We start from the raw sequence: 17,104 nt of genomic DNA on the forward strand, positions 1-17,104 counted from the left end.
GATTTTCTTGTGGAAATAGGTGACTTCATCCACCCGCATTCAAATTTCGTCTCCAAAATCGTACAATTGAAGGTGAACTTACGAACCTTAGCGTTTTTGTTCCTTTTTTGGTAAATTTTGAATTTTGGGCTTCCTTGATGGTCAGTTCGTAAAAACCCGAGCTGTTGCAATAATATAGTTTTTTTTTTATGTTGTGGGATGTTGGTTATTGTGGTCTTGTTGAAAATTTAGAAAGAAAAAAAAACCTTGAATTTGAAGAAGATCCAGATCCAACAGGCAATTGCTTTACCCCAGCCATAGCAATTGCTGATTATTTTTTATGAACTTCGAATGGAGAGGTATGACCGTATGAGGGATCGACAATGGTGGAGAAGAGGTAGAAGAAAAATAATGGAGAGGAGTGCAGAGATGAAGCAGAAAATCGCAGAGGATAGAGGAACAAAAATTAAAATAGAAATTAAAGAAAATAAGGGGAAATAAAAATAAATAAATTATAATGGTTATATGCCACGTAAGGGTGAATACCGTCTATAGCAGGTTAGTAACTTGTTAGGCTTAATAATAGTAGTTGGGTTATAAAGGTTGGATTATTTAGAAATATCGCATAGGTAGGCTTAATTAAAGAAAATCGGGCAAAGGTTGGAATAATAATTACAAATTTTCCTTATATTATTATAATACTATCAACTTTTTAAGAATTTTTGTCATATAATGAATACGGATATGCATAACAAAAGTTACTATTGATTTAATGCATTTAACAAGGTTGTCTCAAACATTTTATAGGCCCTTTGTTAACTAATAAAATAAGCCCCCTAACCATATAATATGTTTAGTACGAATCCTATACTTAATCTTAAATATCAAAAGCAACTTTTGCCACATTTTCATTATCGTAATATTTTTGTACGGAGCACAGATAATAATTTATTCACTCATATTATTGAAGTCTTAAGAGCATGTTGATTGAAAATTTGACTAATATATCGTAATGAACTATGTCCAAAGTCATATGATCTAGATGATAAACTTTCCATATTATTAATATGTTTGCAATAAAAAAATATTTTTTATATATTAATGTAAATGATCGCACACTACTACAAAATAGAGCTATAGCAACGGCCTAAATGTGTTGGCAAAGATCCATTAAATGTTGCTATAGACCTATAGCAACAGTTTATATGGCGTTGCCAATAGGTGGCGCTGCTATAACTCTATGGCAACAGTTGTGAGGCCTTAGGCAACAACATTGTAAAACCGTTGTCATAGTTATCATTAGCAACACTTTTCTTAGGCAACGACTTTTAACTTTTGCCAACAGTTTTATTATATCTAAGGCAGCAATTATTATGTTTTAGTAACGATTATTTAGGATTTTAAGCAACAGTTTTATTTTCTAGGCTAACACTTTTATTATCTAAAGCAGTACTATCAATAGTCTATAGCAACGTTTATTGCTCTAATATTGCAACACATTTGAAGTCTATAGCGACATTTCTTGATACCGCTATTGCGACACTTTTACATAGGTCTATAGCAACGTTTTTTGCTACCCTATTGCGACACTTTTATGTAAGTCTTTATCAACGTTTCTTGATACATCTATTGCGACATTTTAATGTGAGCTTATAGCAACAGTTTCATACGCATTTATTTAGTAGCTCGTTAAAATGAAAATATTATACCAAAATATCCAACTACTATAAATAGAAAACATTTATTTGAAATTAAGTTCTACTTATTATTAAAATAAAATATCCATAACAATCATTCTAATAACAAAAACAAGTGTTAATTTATAAATACATCAATTAGAAAACTAATGAATCTCGTAAAACTAATGGTTCAAGCAATCTAAAAGCTATCTAGTATTTAATTTATTTGCCAAAAATCAGTCCAAAAAAGTTCAATATATGCCCTTCTTGCCATCATTTTATCTACCATTCTCCTATCTACCACCCTGTAAAAAGAATAAAAAAAAAAAAAAAACAGTCAATATAATAGGAAAATTAATGCATGTAATTCAAATGAAATAATATGATCAATTTTGCAAAACAACAGATGAAAACCACACAACGGCTGCACGGGAAGAAACATAAACACGCAGCACAATTGCACATGAAGGGCAGAAACCTAACCCCCCCACCTGAACAAAACAAATCTGCCAACTGGAACTGAACTGAACAAGCAGCAGATCAGAATCAAAGCCGTATAGAACTGAATAGCAAGCAGAAGATTAGAGCCTTTCAGAACTGAAACAACAAGCAGCATATCAGAGCCTTACAAAACTGAACAGCAAGCAGCAGATCAGAATCTGAAAAGCTATTAGAAAATAGATGAGCAAATATATAAGCATTTATTCTTGTCTGCTTTGAACATATTCCAGTTTGTGTAGGTGATCAAGCTAACAAGAAGAGACATGTTATGCCTCTTTCATACTTAAGCTACCCTGCATTCCGATGCATGCTACACCGTGCCGAACTAGAGTTCGGGTTTCATCATTTTATGGGTGGTCTGACAATTCCATGCTCTGAAGAAACATTTTTTGAACTAACTTCTGCACTCAAGTACTAGCAGCACTATACCAACAGCAAACGAGGTTTCAGATAACTAATCAATGATTTCTCGAACTCTCTGCTAAGGTTACATATCCGTTGTCCGACTGTTATGAAGTGGCATGCAGTACAACAATAGAAAACAACTTGTGAACAATTAACAAAAGGTGATAACAAGCTGCTGGCTCTTGCCTTTTGTGTGGATTAGCTGGTGAAACTGTGGAATGTTCTTTGAATGCTCTATATCTTATCACTTGTGGCAGAAGGTTCGGCAACTCTTACATTTTAGCAGGCCCACTCCTGCTGATCTTAGTAATCTGTTGATTGAGTTAAGTTGTAAGTAGGAGTTTTGGTGGCTGTTTTGGCTGTTTTGGTTTGTGGCCAATTTGTAAAGGCTCTGCCAAAAAACAAAAAAAAAGGCGATAACTTAACATAATATTCAAAAGCATGTTCAGCCAGAAACCAAAACTTGTCCAAATCTCCCTCCGTCCCTAGCTGTAACCACCATTTTCTTTTTGTTTTGTTTTATTTATCTTGTACCAAACTCTCATAATTATTTCCATTCCATACTTCTATTTCATACATCTATGCATTATTACTACTTAAGCAGTTTAGTATTATTATTTTTCAACACTTTTAAATGGGATGAAGTATGATTTTAGCAGACAATTAAGATTGCCCAATTACTAGGTTTTTGACATTTTTAGATGGGATTTGTTCTTTGTACTGATTTCACTTTGTGTTGTGTTTTATTAGTTCATTTTTTAATATTTGAAGTTATGTTTTGAATTGTTTCTGTGAAGATTTGCAGGAAAATTTTGAAGAATTGCTAATAACCAGTTGAGTTCTTTGGTGTATAGGTTGTTTCTACCTAAAAAGCAAAAAATAAGCGAATGAGCCACATCTTGTTTTTTAATTTTCGATTATGATGTTCAACAGATCCTTTTAATGCAAATGTTAAGAACTCCCCTGCTGATTAGAAGTGTGTGTGATATTTGATTCTGCCCCGGTCTGATTATGTCATTTATATCCTTTTGTAGAGACAATGGTGTGAGTTTAAATCGAAGCATATGGACAAATCTTAATTGTGTCTTCTTTAATCTTAACAAGAATTCAAATGCCAGCACTTGTCTATACGACTAATTGAAATCAAGTAAATCACAGACAGACCCATTCATACATCACAGGCAGTACAACAGCTGAAAACCACACACGGCTGAAAACCGATCAGTCCAAAAGAACTTGTTGCAATACTGCCTGAACACGGGAACCACCTTGCGGAAACAGAACAACTACTACTTATGGACATAACTGTAAACGGAAAAGCTGAAAACCCTAAACCCTAAACAGAACAGCTGTAAACAAAACAGCTGAAAAACCCTAAATCCTAAACAGATCAGAATCTGCTAACTGGAAACAGAACAGCTACACACAACTCAAGCACAATCCACAAATAAGACCTGCCTAATTACGGACTTACCGCCTAATTATATCATTATTTTCACAATCATCTAACACCACAATTCCATAATTATCAAACACCAAAAGCTCACAATCATCAAACACCGCAATTTCACAAGCATCAAACATCATAATTCTAAATCAACTTATAACAAAATAAGTAAAGAAGGTTTATAAAACATACCTATATGTAACCATGACCAATAAAGAGAGTGGTCTGTAGAAATTATTTATGCATCACTTGAAAGGGTAGACACCAAAACTGCTGCAATCTTTTCTGCAGTCAAGGTAGGGTCCTTTTTCCGTAGTCGACCAAGTGAAGCAGCGATTGAATCAAGAGTTTCAGGTTCTTCTGGTTCCTTGATCATATTTTGTAATTTTGAGGCTTGGGACTCAAATTCCTTTGACATTCTTTCCATTTCAGCAGCATGAGCTTCTCTTTCCTTTGCAAATTCCTCTCTTTGAGTTATAATGTCCTTTTGCACGTCTTCAGTTACAGCTTTTTTGATAGAGTCCATGACCTCGTCTGGCAATGTTAAAGATGTACTTGATTCTATATCTTTTTGCATCTTACGGGACACACCTAGTCCATGTAGTCTTTTTGAACCTGGTGCATTTCCCATCACTTCATCAAATGAATCCTTATGAGATTCACTATTCTGATCATCTTGTAATGCCTTCAGTTCCCGCATGGCTTGCTACATATATTAAAATACATGGTTAGTAAGCTTAAATAAAGTAATCAGATCAATAGAATAAATAATCATAATACAAGAATACCAAATACATACTATCTTCTTTTGCGTATCATCATAAGGTCGATCATAAAATTTTCCTTCTTTTCGACGACGAGTCTCTTCAAACATCTCTCTTTTTGATGGTGCCTTACCATTTTCACGCAACTGAGGTAACAATGAAAAAAACGGGATGAAATATGTATTTCATTCCATAGTCAATGTATAGATATATTAAGCTAAATATGGTATGTATCTCAAACCATCTTGTCATAACGCATGACAAATGACACCGGACCAACTGTATGCATATTGTCTTGCTCTTTGCGATTTTCCGAATTCTGCAAACTTGTTTTCTAACAGGAAAAAAAATTAATATTAGACATGGAAACAATTAAAAATCATAAGAATATGTTATTCTCAAACCTACCTTTGCTGCATTAGTCTCCCAATAAGCTAGAAGTATTTTGAAATGTGCTTCAGGCACTCTCTCCGGCGGATGTTCCAATCTCTCCTCATAGCTGTCATATGCATAATAATGTATCTTTTTAAGCCTACATTTGAATCCTCTCCAAGATTGATCAAGGGTTTCATATACCCACTCTCCAGATTCAGGTGGAAGGATGTACTTGCTCTAAATAAAAAGTTAGTGATGTATTAATACAAAAATGAAAAAATAAATCTAAATAACACATAAAAGAAATAACACTCACTTTCACATACTCCCATATTTTGTCCTTGTTTGGAACTTTTTTTGCAATTTGTGTAAGTAAAAGGGGCCCAATTGTAGTCATGAGCAATAGTTCCTAAGAACCGAGTAAGCTCTTTCCTATCTTTTTTCTGGACCAATAGGTTGTCCTTTGTCATTACAATAGATAGGAACACGGGCTTCCAATTTGCGAGCATGGACATCAAACATAGTAGTCGGTCCACGACCTTTCTTTTTAGCACCTAAGAGAAAGAAAAGAGAAAAAACACATCATGAGAAAACAAATATCGAAAATATGAGAATTAGGCGGTATTCAATGTCATTGTTTCGATCATTCACCATTTATCCTACAAGTTTATTATAATCTGATTGAATTGGCTAATGATTAAGCATCAGTCTCTGATTGTTGTAATGAAATCAGCCAACGTAGCTAGAAAGCATCAACTAACTTACAAAGTTACTTATTTTTTCTGCTTTGCATTAGCTAAGGTCCAAAGGTGTAATCCTCTGCTAGCTATTACAGTGTGTTTGTGCCAAATACTTACACTAAACAACTAAAAAAAACTGTCAGGAACTGTCAGGAAATAAACGGGAACTCATGCAGCTAAAAATACAATTTAACTGTCAGGAAAACTTAAGGTTGTTATAATAGCATTAAGTCGGGTATATCTAGCTCAAAAGTCTTCCTTATAGTTAAATTTAACTTTGACCTTCAATTCAATGTCATTATGAAAGAACTTAATCTCATTACAGATTATGCAGATTATGCAGAACCACAACTAACTGCAGATTACGCAGAACTATTACAACTAACTGTCGATTATACAGAACCATTGCAAAACAACTAACTGCAGATTATTATATGGATGACATGGAACATGAGGAACAAATGGGTGTTTTAGAAGAAGAGAGAAGACCCAGGGGTAGCATGCACAGACATAGTGAACCTCTTGGGTGAATTTGAAGTAGCAACTGTTCGGGACCAACCAATGCCAGTTCAGAATGTGCAAGAAAGCCCCCTGTGGAAGCCACCTGATCAGACTCTCTACAAACTGAACACAGATGCCTCGGTAACAGATGGACAGGTTGATTTTGGGATGATGGTGAGCAAGGGCTACAGAACAGGAGAGCAAGGGCTGTAGTTTCTAACAAAAGTGACAAATGCAGGGACACGTTGTATTGCATTGGGATTTATCAAACAATTGGATATAGGTGAATGGCTTAAATCTAGGCTTATCCACGAAAATGAACATTATTTTCTTTCCTTGGGTTCTTTGTTGGCAAGACTCGCAAGGGGAAGGTCAAGTCTAAAAGCAGACTGCACTAAGATAATATTTAGATTTTAGATTTAGAATTTGACCAGAATCTGAACAGAACAACAGATTCTAATCTGAACAGACCAGCAGATTCTAATCTGAACAGACCATCAGATTAGAATCTGAACAGACCCCAACCCAAAACAAAGGACAAATCATCCAAATGAGCAGAACGAACAAAAAGAAATGCAGTGATTCTGCTTCAAAATTATGCAGACTGATTTAACAAGGCTGATCTAAAAAGAAAAACTAGGAAGGAGACCAGAGGGAAAAAAAGGTTATATAGTAGTATTTTACAAACCATGTTGTCGTGCAGAACTACTTTCTCCTTGGTTATCCGATAGAACAATGGCAGAAATTGGACGCTTAGATCCTACATGGTCTCTTTCCAATTGGTGTACTTCTTGTTGTAGTTGTTCTGCTTCACTTGGATTCATATTTTGCTGCATCATAACGAAATCATCCATTTTCATTGCCGGACATAGTGGCTTCTTCTTATTCTTACGAGGAGGTTGTTCTCTAGTCCTTTCTTTCTATAACATAAAGATCAAACGTAAATGCAACAAACATTTATCATAAATAAAATTGAATAAAAAAGAATTTTGATTTAAAAAAATCAACATTACAACCTTCTTTGACGTTGCAGCTTGTGTTACTAAATTTGCATCTTGAGAAATACCAAACTCATCGTCATCACTTTCACTTTCGGGCACGTAATCTTGGTCATTCTTTCGAGGGTTGATGTTCTCCTTCTTTTGTCTAAGGGCCTTATTCTTTGTCTCTAGTTGAATAGCATATTTCTCTAGCCCAAACTCCCTAAATCTCTGAGCATTTTTTTCTAAATTCTTTTGCCTTGCTTTCTCATACGTTGTTAGTTCAGATAATGATGCTGGAGCAAATTTAGAATTTTTCTTCCCTTTTGTCATTTTCTCTCTTAATCACTGCAAGAAAAGAAATACCATAGTTAGCGAAACTGAAAAGAAACATAAATTATTGTGAAAAAAATGATCTCTTTAAATAAAATTCCTCCAAGCATCAAAAACTTGCACAAACTACACACTTAGTTATGCTTGGGATTGTTGAGACAAGTATCTCTAGTAGCTTTAGAATCTGCTTTTATGGCAGAACAATGCCTGAACATAAGAAGATTAAACATGAATGGTATTAAAAGTTACATCATACAAAACACAATTATGAATCCACAACAAGCCACGCAATTAGAAAAATAACTTTACCAACACTATTAAGAAACAACCAGAAGAACATCAAATAATTCTGGAACATCATTACTAGCTTATAATTAATCAATGACATAAAACAAAATAATAGCATATAAGAATGTTTGATGGTAAAAAGAAAAGGCAAAATTATAAAAATAGTATATTTAAGAAACTACAATCCTTTAAGTATCCTTAGTAAACCCCTGTGACTCAGAAGCCAGGATATCATCGGTAGCTTCCATCCAATCCCAATATGTATCATCAAAATCATCATCTTCGGCAAGGTCATTTTCATCATCAGTATCTAATAACTCATTAATTTCTACAGATCGCACATCACCGCCAGCACTTGCATGAATATCAGTTGTATCAATAGTAGGAGCATTATTACAACTGAAATTAATAGGCTCCTCCCAATATGTATCTCCATCCATTGACTCTCCAAAATCAAAAAGGTCTGTAGGAACACTGTGACTCACATATTGAATATCGTATTCTTCAGGATCTTGGGAATAGATAACTTGATGAACTTGAGATGCCAATACAAAAGGATCATCTTTGGAACATTTCTTCTTAAAATTAACAAAAATAAGCCCACACGCATCAATATTGCCAAGAAACCAATCACACCTAAATAAAACAACATTGAATTGAGACCAAAAGTCTAAAAAAATCTCTTCTATTACTCCATAGTAGGTAACATCTCCATCAATAGGATTTTGATCCCTTGAGCTTGCAAAACTAGAAGTTAGGGCTGTTAAAGTGACTCCACTATTTTGAGTATTTAATCGTGAATCACGATCCCTTGTGTTGAACCTATAACCATTGATAAAATACCCAGAATACCTCCTAGCCTTAGGGTTAGGACCCTTGGCCACCCAGAAAAGTTCGCCCTGAACTTGTTCCCTTAAAACCCTTTCTTGAAACCAATCAATAAAATCATTCATATGGCTTTGTGCGCTAGTCCACCTACGCTTTCGACCTTGTTGACTACTCACCCAAATTTTGTGTTCTCTGTAACAAAAAACATAAAAAAAAATAAAGAACATATATATAGATATATATACACATCAATTTTTTTTAAAAAAAGTAATTAATTCAAACTATATATATTAGAAGCTATGCAAAGCAATGAAAAACAGTCATAGCTGCTGCAAAACAGCCGTAGTTGCTGCAAAACAGCAGCAAAACAGCAGCATAACAGCAGCAAAACGACAGAATTAGATGCAAAATAGCAGTAGCTACTGCAAAACAGCAGTTGCAGTAGCACTACAGAAGCAAAACAGAAGCAGCAGCTGCAAAACAGCATTATCAAAAGCTAAGTTGAGCTCTAAAGCATGAAATTAATTAGTAAGCATATAACTTATACGGAGTACTTCATTTTCTGAATTACATTTTTATTAGCTAGAGTGGTGGTTAGGTCGAGATCAATAGTTCAAGTATTGATGTTAGCGAGCATTTGTTTAATTTTTGTAAATAAACATTACTCTGTAATTGTCACCATGTAGTTATTCTCTATTTAATACGGAGTATTACGTAAAACTGTAATAGTATAAATGCATTACGATTCCTCCATTTTCCATTTACTATTCATGTGTCAAACTTAAAAGACTTTGATTTTTTTTTATGTATAATAACTTATATACTGGTGTAATATTAAACATTATGATAAAATAATATCCATTTCAATATAAGCATAAATTTAAAACTCACAACTTTGTTGATTAGTATATTATTCAGATCCAATACAGAAGCATCTGATCCGAATTACCCTACAATGATTATCCAACTACAACAATAAATTTAGTTTATTCAATTTTAATCATATAGCTGCTGCAAAACAGTCGTAGTTGCTGCAAAACAGCAGCAAAACAACAGCATAGCAGCAGCAAAACGACAGAACTAGATGCAAAATAGCAGTAGCTACTGCAAAACAGCAGTTGCAGTAGCACTACAGAAGCAGAACAGCAGTAGCAGCTGCAAAACAACATTATCAAAAGCTAAAAAACAAATTTTTAAAGTTTTTAAGGTGGTAAAATAACAAATTTTCCTATAAATATATATATGTAAAAAGAAATCTTACTCAATGTATTTTTCCATTGTTACATTATTGCAATTGAAGAGGACATATCTATGAGCTTGCTTCAAACTTTTGACGTCTAAAGAGAATCCCTTTCCTTTTCTTTTCCTTACAATAGGATGTCCTCCCTTAGGGAAAATAGAAGATTCACCTTCTGCTTGATTAGTTGCGAACTTTCTAGCACATCTTCTGTCCAATCTAGTGTTCACACCTTCACGCAAATATCGAGAAATAAATGTCAAGCATTCCTCCATCATATACCCTTCAGCGATACTTCCTTCGGGAAAACTCCTATTTCGAACATAGGACTTCAACCTACCAAGGTACCTTTCAATAAAGTACATCCACCGATATTGTACAGGACCACCAAATTTGATTTCCTCCACTAAATGGACAGGTAATTGTATCATAACATCAAAGAACGCTGGTGGAAATATCATTTCAATTTGACAAATTATCTCAACAACTTCAGTAGCTAACTTGTCTAATTCTTTGACATCAAGAACTTTACTACATATACCACGAAAAAAATTCCCCAATCTAATCAAAGGTAATGCAACACCTTGTGGCAATGTTTTTCTCACTGCAAATTGAAGCAAGTTATGCAACACTACATGTGCATCATGAGTTTTGTAACCAGCAAACTTTCTTTCTTTAGCTTGTACACACCTCCCAATATTTGATGCATAACCATAAGGTAATTTAGTTTCCTTAAGAACTTTCAGAAACATATCTTTTTGTGCATTACCCAATGAAAAAGGTGACGGTGGAAACAACATGTGATTACCATCTGAGGAAGCAACAGGATGAAGATGGGGTTTTACACCAAAGTACACCAGATCAAGACGTGCCTTATTATGGTCCCTAGTCTTTCCAGGTATATCTAACAACATGCCAACAATATTATCAAAAACATTTTTCTCAATGTGCATGACATCAAGATTATGACGACATTTGATATCAGACCAATAAGGCAATTCGAAAAAAACAGACTTCTTTTTTAGTGGACCTTTGCTAACCCCACCTTCACTAATAACAAGTTGCTCCAACTCTTCTAACAGATCATTACCCAATAATGGAGAAGGTGCCGACCTCTCTTCTGTTTCTCCATTAAAAGATTTCTTATCTTTTCGCCAAGGGTGATTCGCATCAAGAAATCGTCGAGTGTAATCATAACAATTCTTTTTGCTGTGGGGTAAATATTTGGGAGTCACATCAAAGTTACAACTAGGACATGCATAATTTCCTTTAGTGGACCATCCTAACAACATCGCATAGGCCGGGAAATCATTTATTGTCCCCATTAAAGATGCATGCATTTGAAATGATTGTTTTTGAAACGCATCATAAGTATCCACCCCATGTTCCCACAACTCTTTTAATTCATCAATCAATGGTTGTAAATAAATGTCTATCTTATTTCCAGGAGACTTAGGGCCAGGAATCAATAAAGATAACATAAAATACTCAAGTTTCATAGACAACCAAGGGGGCAGGTTATAATTAATCAACACAACAGGCCATGTGCTATGAGAAACACTCATGGTCCGAAATGGGTTAAACCCATCACTAGCAAGAGCCAATCGAACATTTCGTGTTTCTTTTGAAAAGTTAGAATACTTAGTATCAAACTCCTGCCAAGATTGTGCATCTGCTGGATGTCGGATATTTCCATCTTTTGTTCGTTCTTTATCATGCCAAACCATTGATTCCGCTGTCTCAAAACACATATATAGCCTTTGAAGCCTAGGGATTGTTGGGAAATGCCTTAAAACCTTTGCGGGGACATTTTCAGACTTCCACCTAGATGTTCCGCACTTAGGACAAGCATCTAACTTTTCATAATCATTCCTATAAAGAATGAAATCATTGGGACAAGCATGTATCCTTTTATAATCAAGACCTAAATCCTTCACTATATTCTTAGATTCATAGTAGGATTTAGGAAGTTGAGCCATGGGAAACGCCTCTTTTAATAACTCTAACAGATTAGCAAAAGCGACATTACTTATTCCATTAAGGATCTTGAAAAGAAATAAGCGAATTATAAAGGACAATTTTGAGAAAGTTTTACACCCTGGATAATGCTCTTGCTTCCCTTCTTCAACTAACTTATAAAACTTTTTAGCCTCCTCATTTGGTTCACTAGCAACCCCTTCATGATCACTATTGAGATCATCAACATCTCTAAATACATCGTCCAATAAACCATCAATATCATCACATGCATTTAGAGAATCACTTTTAGACCCCATTTGCCTATCATTATTCGTAGATGAAGATGACTCCTTCTGTATTAACCACTCCCTAAATCCCTTTACGAACCCATCAACAACCACATGATCATAAACAACATTTCTAGAATGACAAAAGCGCCTTGAACATTTTTTACAAGGACAATAAATTTGTCCCTCAATAGCATCCTTTGCAAAATAATCATCAAGAAAAACATTCAAAGCTCCTTTAAAACCCTCTGACCCTCTAGGAAGATTCATTCAATATTGATCCATCATTAATTTAGCCGTGACAAGAATGAAAACTATAAAATAAAATAAAAGTACGTTAGCGAATACATTTTTTAGCCTATATTTTTACAGATATGGGGAGAAATAAAAACAGAGGGCAAAAAACAATCAATCTAGAAAAGAATGGAGACAGAGGCGGGCAAAAAATATCAAAAGAAACCTGACAACTAGAACAGAACAGACCAGAAAACAAAAGAACAACAAGAAACAAGTGACACCCTAAAGTAAGAAGAATTTATTAGCTCAAGCAAACAAAAACAAGTTACGGCAGCAAGTGAGCTAGAGAACCCCCTAAATTAAAAACTAAACTGTTAGGCAAGGCAAGAAACAAATGTGTGACTGAAAGAACACAACAGAATATTTACTAAATAACCCACTGAGTATGTGAGTCTGTGACCACTGAATATTAGTGATAATAAACTGATACTAAACAGCAGAGTAGCAGAGTAATCCCCACCTCATTGCATCCAACAATTTGTCACCCCCCGCTCCCAAAAAAAGGGAAAGAAAAGAAAAGGTGCAACTGATAATAGCAGAGTAACAGATAATAAACTGAACTGATAATAAACTGATAATAAACTGTCTGAAGCAGCAGATTAAATGGAGGTTACTGGTATGAATTACATGGCGTAGACATCAAATAAGCAGATTGCAAGAAAGAAGATGGGTGATTTTGATTAATAATCTGGAATATTCAGAATGAGCCAACTACCATTGATTATTTTCCTATTTTCATTGAATCGTGTATCATCTTACTCTACAGGTTTATGAACATGGTTTTTTTGAATTCTTTTTCCAAATTAGATTGTTCTTCATTAACCAATGACAATGGATAATTCATTTCGAATTTTCCCTAATTATTTCTTATTGTTAATTTTTTGGGGTATATAAATAAGTAATTTTCCAATTCTTTTCAATCATCTAGTTAATTTTATTTCAAAATTCTAATTGGCAGCAGAAAAATTAAATAAGATTAAGGAATTGGGGTTCAAATACTTAACACATTCGAGTTGCGTTGCAATAGAAAATTTGGTATTTGGGTAAGCCATTTTTTAACAACAATGTATTTTTTTCCCCCTTTTTTCCCCTCCCCTCTTCCTTATGTAATAGAGATTAAAAATATAGAACAGGGCAGCAGAATAGCAAAGAACGGCAGAATAGCACATAAATAAACCGAACAACAAACAGAACAAAAAAAACCAACAACAGTAAGGCGTATAGCAATAGTATAGAACAGAGCAGGAACTAAAACTCAACATCATCACCGAACAACCAACTAATTCAAACTAAATAAATAAGCCGAAATAACCCATTCAAATCAACAAATAAACGCATGAATAAAATCAACCAAATTCCACAATCAACCAAATTTCCCAATTAATCGAATTCCCTAATTAAGATCCCTGATTTAGAACTCAAAACAACACAAAAAAATTCCATTATAATCGGTTTAAAACATAAACAACAAAATTATGAAATTTAAAACCAAATTGGAAGAGATACATACAAACTAACGTGGTTCTTCTTGCCAATTCAGAACTGGATTTCGCCACTTTCTATATCTCCAATCTAGAGCCGCAATATGTTGCTTCAAGGAACGATGATGGAAGATGACAACCGACAAGAAGGAGGAGGAGGGCTAAAGAAGAACGCAGAGGGAGGGCTAAAGAGAAAAAGGAACGCAGAGGCCCTAATCAAACTCGTGAAAAGCAGTGAGGAGGGAAACCAAAAACAAAACGCGCCCTGCTGAAAATTTTTTAATGAAACTATTTCTTATTTATTTTATTTTTAATTTTTAACATGTTTTAGATGTTTGTAAAAAAACCCGTTGCAATATCTCATTAAAATATTAAAAGACTAAAAACTGTTGCAATAAAATAGTCATAAAATATAAGTGTTGCAATAGTTTTTCTATAGCAACGTTTTTCTAAAATCAAAATCTACTAAAATTAATACTCCCTCCGTCTCTTTTTGTTTTTTACGTTTGGTATTTTTCACGCGTTTTAATGAATAATTAATTTGCATTGAAATTCCTCAATTTTTTTATTTAAACGAGATAAATTACGTTTATTTATAATATTTTCACTTTTATCAAAATTCTGATATTGGGAAATGAGAAAAAATTTAATGTCCCAATGGAAAAGTGTGAGATTAAATGATCCAATGAATTTGATTGGTTAAATAATAATTGGACACAAATTTTGATAGAATACTAAGTTATTTATGTGATAATATAAAAGAAAATGTAAAGAACATTTTGAAATACCCAAAAAGGAAAACGTAAAAAACAAAAAGAGACGGAAGGAGTAATTATTTAACTGTTGCAATAGCTATGATATAGCAACGCCACGAAAACTGTTATCTAAAAAGGCGTTGCTATAGCCCTATTTTGTAGTAGTGGCAATATCTGATGTGGCCTAATTGGGAAATTGCACCCTGAACCTACCAAGGAACGACACATGACCTTTACATGCTAAAGGAAAGCCCACACTCACGAAATAAAGTTTTCCTGAAAATTAGCAATGGGGGCCTTAAGACTATTGTTGGCAGGCCCACAAGGCAAAGGCACACTAAGCCCTTGATCCCAAAAACAGACTAGATAGGGACACATGTCCTTATCTCTGAGGTCAGCAAATCATACAACTAGGGTTTGGGATCAATTCCCAAACCCTACGCCTATAAATAGTTCAGATCCCAAGGTAAAGGGGCATTCAATTCATTCTCACCTACCTTAAACTATTCTGCTCTACCTTCTCTCTACAAATTAATTCTCTCTTTAGCCTATACTTACTTAGGCATCGGAGGGAATATTCCTACGGGAATATTCTTGTTTTGCAGGTTGCAGGAAATCGTGCCAGCGCATACTTGATTCCTCCAAGGAAAGAGTGACACGTCAGCACCAACAAAGTTCCCACAACATTTGGCGCCGTCTGTGGGGAGGTATAGTATCATGGTGGAACTGCAATCTGGCGGTGAGGAGCATCATGGAAACTCAGGAGAAAGGCGTCTGCGGGATAAGATTCAACACCATATAGAAGAGGCAAATCGGATTGCCAATGCAGGGAGCACTCCCCGCCGCGTCCAGGAAGTCGAAATAACTATTGAAGAAGAACCGGACGTCGAGGCACCTCCTCTTGGTGGACACCTAAGCCCTAGCATAAAAGACACGTGTCATCCATTATTTCCTCCATCAATTTGATTTTTTTATTTTCTTTTTTCTTTTTTGTTTGATATATTATACAACTTTAACCGCCTCTTTCATTTCATCTTCCTCATACAACATCAATTCACCAATCTATTCATTCAACATTTTCCACCCCATCTTCCCGATTAACACTCAATATTAATACACTATTTAATTTATGTATTCTTTCAACTTTCAAAATTACCTATATTTAAATCATATATTCTCTCTAAAATAAATAAAAAGCTCAATAAAATCTTTACCTAATATTTAAAAAGGATAACCATTGATTATTATATGACAAGTGTCACCTCCATCTTATTGATTATTATATGACAAGTGTCACTCCATCTTTCATCCATAAATATTTTTTTTTTCTTCCAAATTTTCCTTTTGTGGTTGTTATACAAAGTACTTATTTTACAGCTTCAACAACTCTTTCACTCTATCTTGCTCATTCAACATCAATTCACCATTTAATTTATACATTCGATCATTCGACCTCTTCCACTCCATTTCCCGCTTTAACACTCATAATTCACCATTTAATGTATACGGAGTACATTTTTTCGACTTTCAAATTTTACGTCTATATAAATCATATATTCGCACTAGAATCGCAAACTCTCAATAAAATTAACACTTTAAAAGACGGCTTAATAACCACTATATAAGGGCAAATATGATGGTGCAGGGGTGTGCACAGTGCTCTTGGTGCACTGGTGCCCAAACGACATGCAATAAATATAAAACGCGGATATCTTGTTGAATCCGGAGAAGAAAAGAACAAACGTTGTTTTTTTGATAAAAAAAGAACAAACGTTGTTCTTTTGTTAAAAAAAAAACAAACGTTGTTCTTTTGTTAAAAAAAAGAACAATGACTGCTCTGTCCCTTTTTTTTCGTTCTTTTGTTTTTCACTCTATTTTTCTGGTATATATACCTTCTTTTTTATAATTTTCAAATCAGAATTTGTGAAGAGGGGAGAGAAAAACTATGGAAATGAGAGAGAAACTGTGAAGAGGAGAGAGAGAGTAATAGAAAATTCTCAGATATTGGTTGATTTTTCTACTTCAATATCAAATTCTATTGATTCTTCTTCTTCAAATTTGAATTCCTCTGCTGATAATCCGATTTGTGAAGGTAATTTTTCAATTTTTTAAAACGAATTACTTATTTATGATGATTTTGATTTCCATGTTCATTATTTTCATCATTTCAATTTATTTTGATTTTTTTGATCATTTCGATTTCTGCATTTCTCAATAACCTTGATTAATGTATTTTGATTCTATATTTTGATAATTTTGATGATTAAT

General features: G+C 34.2%; 1 protein-coding gene across 10 annotated transcripts; it reads right to left on the minus strand.

Moving 5' to 3' along the window:
- Window positions 1-1,719: 1,719 nt before the first annotated feature.
- LOC110781080 (uncharacterized) lies at window positions 1,720-14,349 on the minus strand. Of its 10 annotated transcripts, none has more exons than XR_008927484.1 (10): window positions 14,111-14,349; window positions 7,408-9,012; window positions 7,080-7,311; window positions 5,477-5,704; window positions 5,184-5,387; window positions 5,017-5,109; window positions 4,811-4,921; window positions 4,204-4,717; window positions 2,150-2,255; window positions 1,720-1,963 (listed from the first exon to the last, which is right to left on the minus strand). XR_008927484.1 is itself a non-coding variant. In XM_056836485.1 (10 exons), the coding sequence occupies exons 4-9, from the start codon at window positions 7,080-7,082 to the stop codon at window positions 4,250-4,252; spliced, it is 1,107 nt and encodes a 368-aa protein (XP_056692463.1). In that variant the 5' UTR covers window positions 7,083-7,311; window positions 7,408-7,719; window positions 10,082-10,289; window positions 14,111-14,348; the 3' UTR covers window positions 1,720-1,963; window positions 4,204-4,249. The 10 variants fall into 10 exon arrangements, 8 of the variants coding, with proteins under 8 accessions (XP_056692463.1, XP_056692462.1, XP_056692458.1 ...); XR_008927483.1 differs by having other exon boundaries at window positions 2,150-2,955; XM_056836485.1 differs by lacking the exon at window positions 2,150-2,255 and adding an exon at window positions 10,082-10,289 and having other exon boundaries at window positions 7,408-7,719; window positions 14,111-14,348.
- Between the last annotated feature and the right edge of the window lie 2,755 nt (window positions 14,350-17,104).

This window comes from Spinacia oleracea, chromosome 2, assembly GCF_020520425.1.
Source record: "Spinacia oleracea cultivar Varoflay chromosome 2, BTI_SOV_V1, whole genome shotgun sequence".
Lineage (NCBI taxonomy): Eukaryota > Viridiplantae > Streptophyta > Magnoliopsida > Caryophyllales > Amaranthaceae > Spinacia > Spinacia oleracea.

Coding starts and splice junctions, on each gene's coding strand:
- LOC110781080 (XM_056836480.1), bottom strand. Junction 5,388..5,476: donor AACAAGGACAAAATATGGGA/GTATGTGAAAGT, acceptor CTTTTTATTTAG/AGCAAGTACATCCTTCCACC. Junction 5,110..5,183: donor GGGAGACTAATGCAGCAAAG/GTAGGTTTGAGA, acceptor TTTTCCTGTTAG/AAAACAAGTTTGCAGAATTC.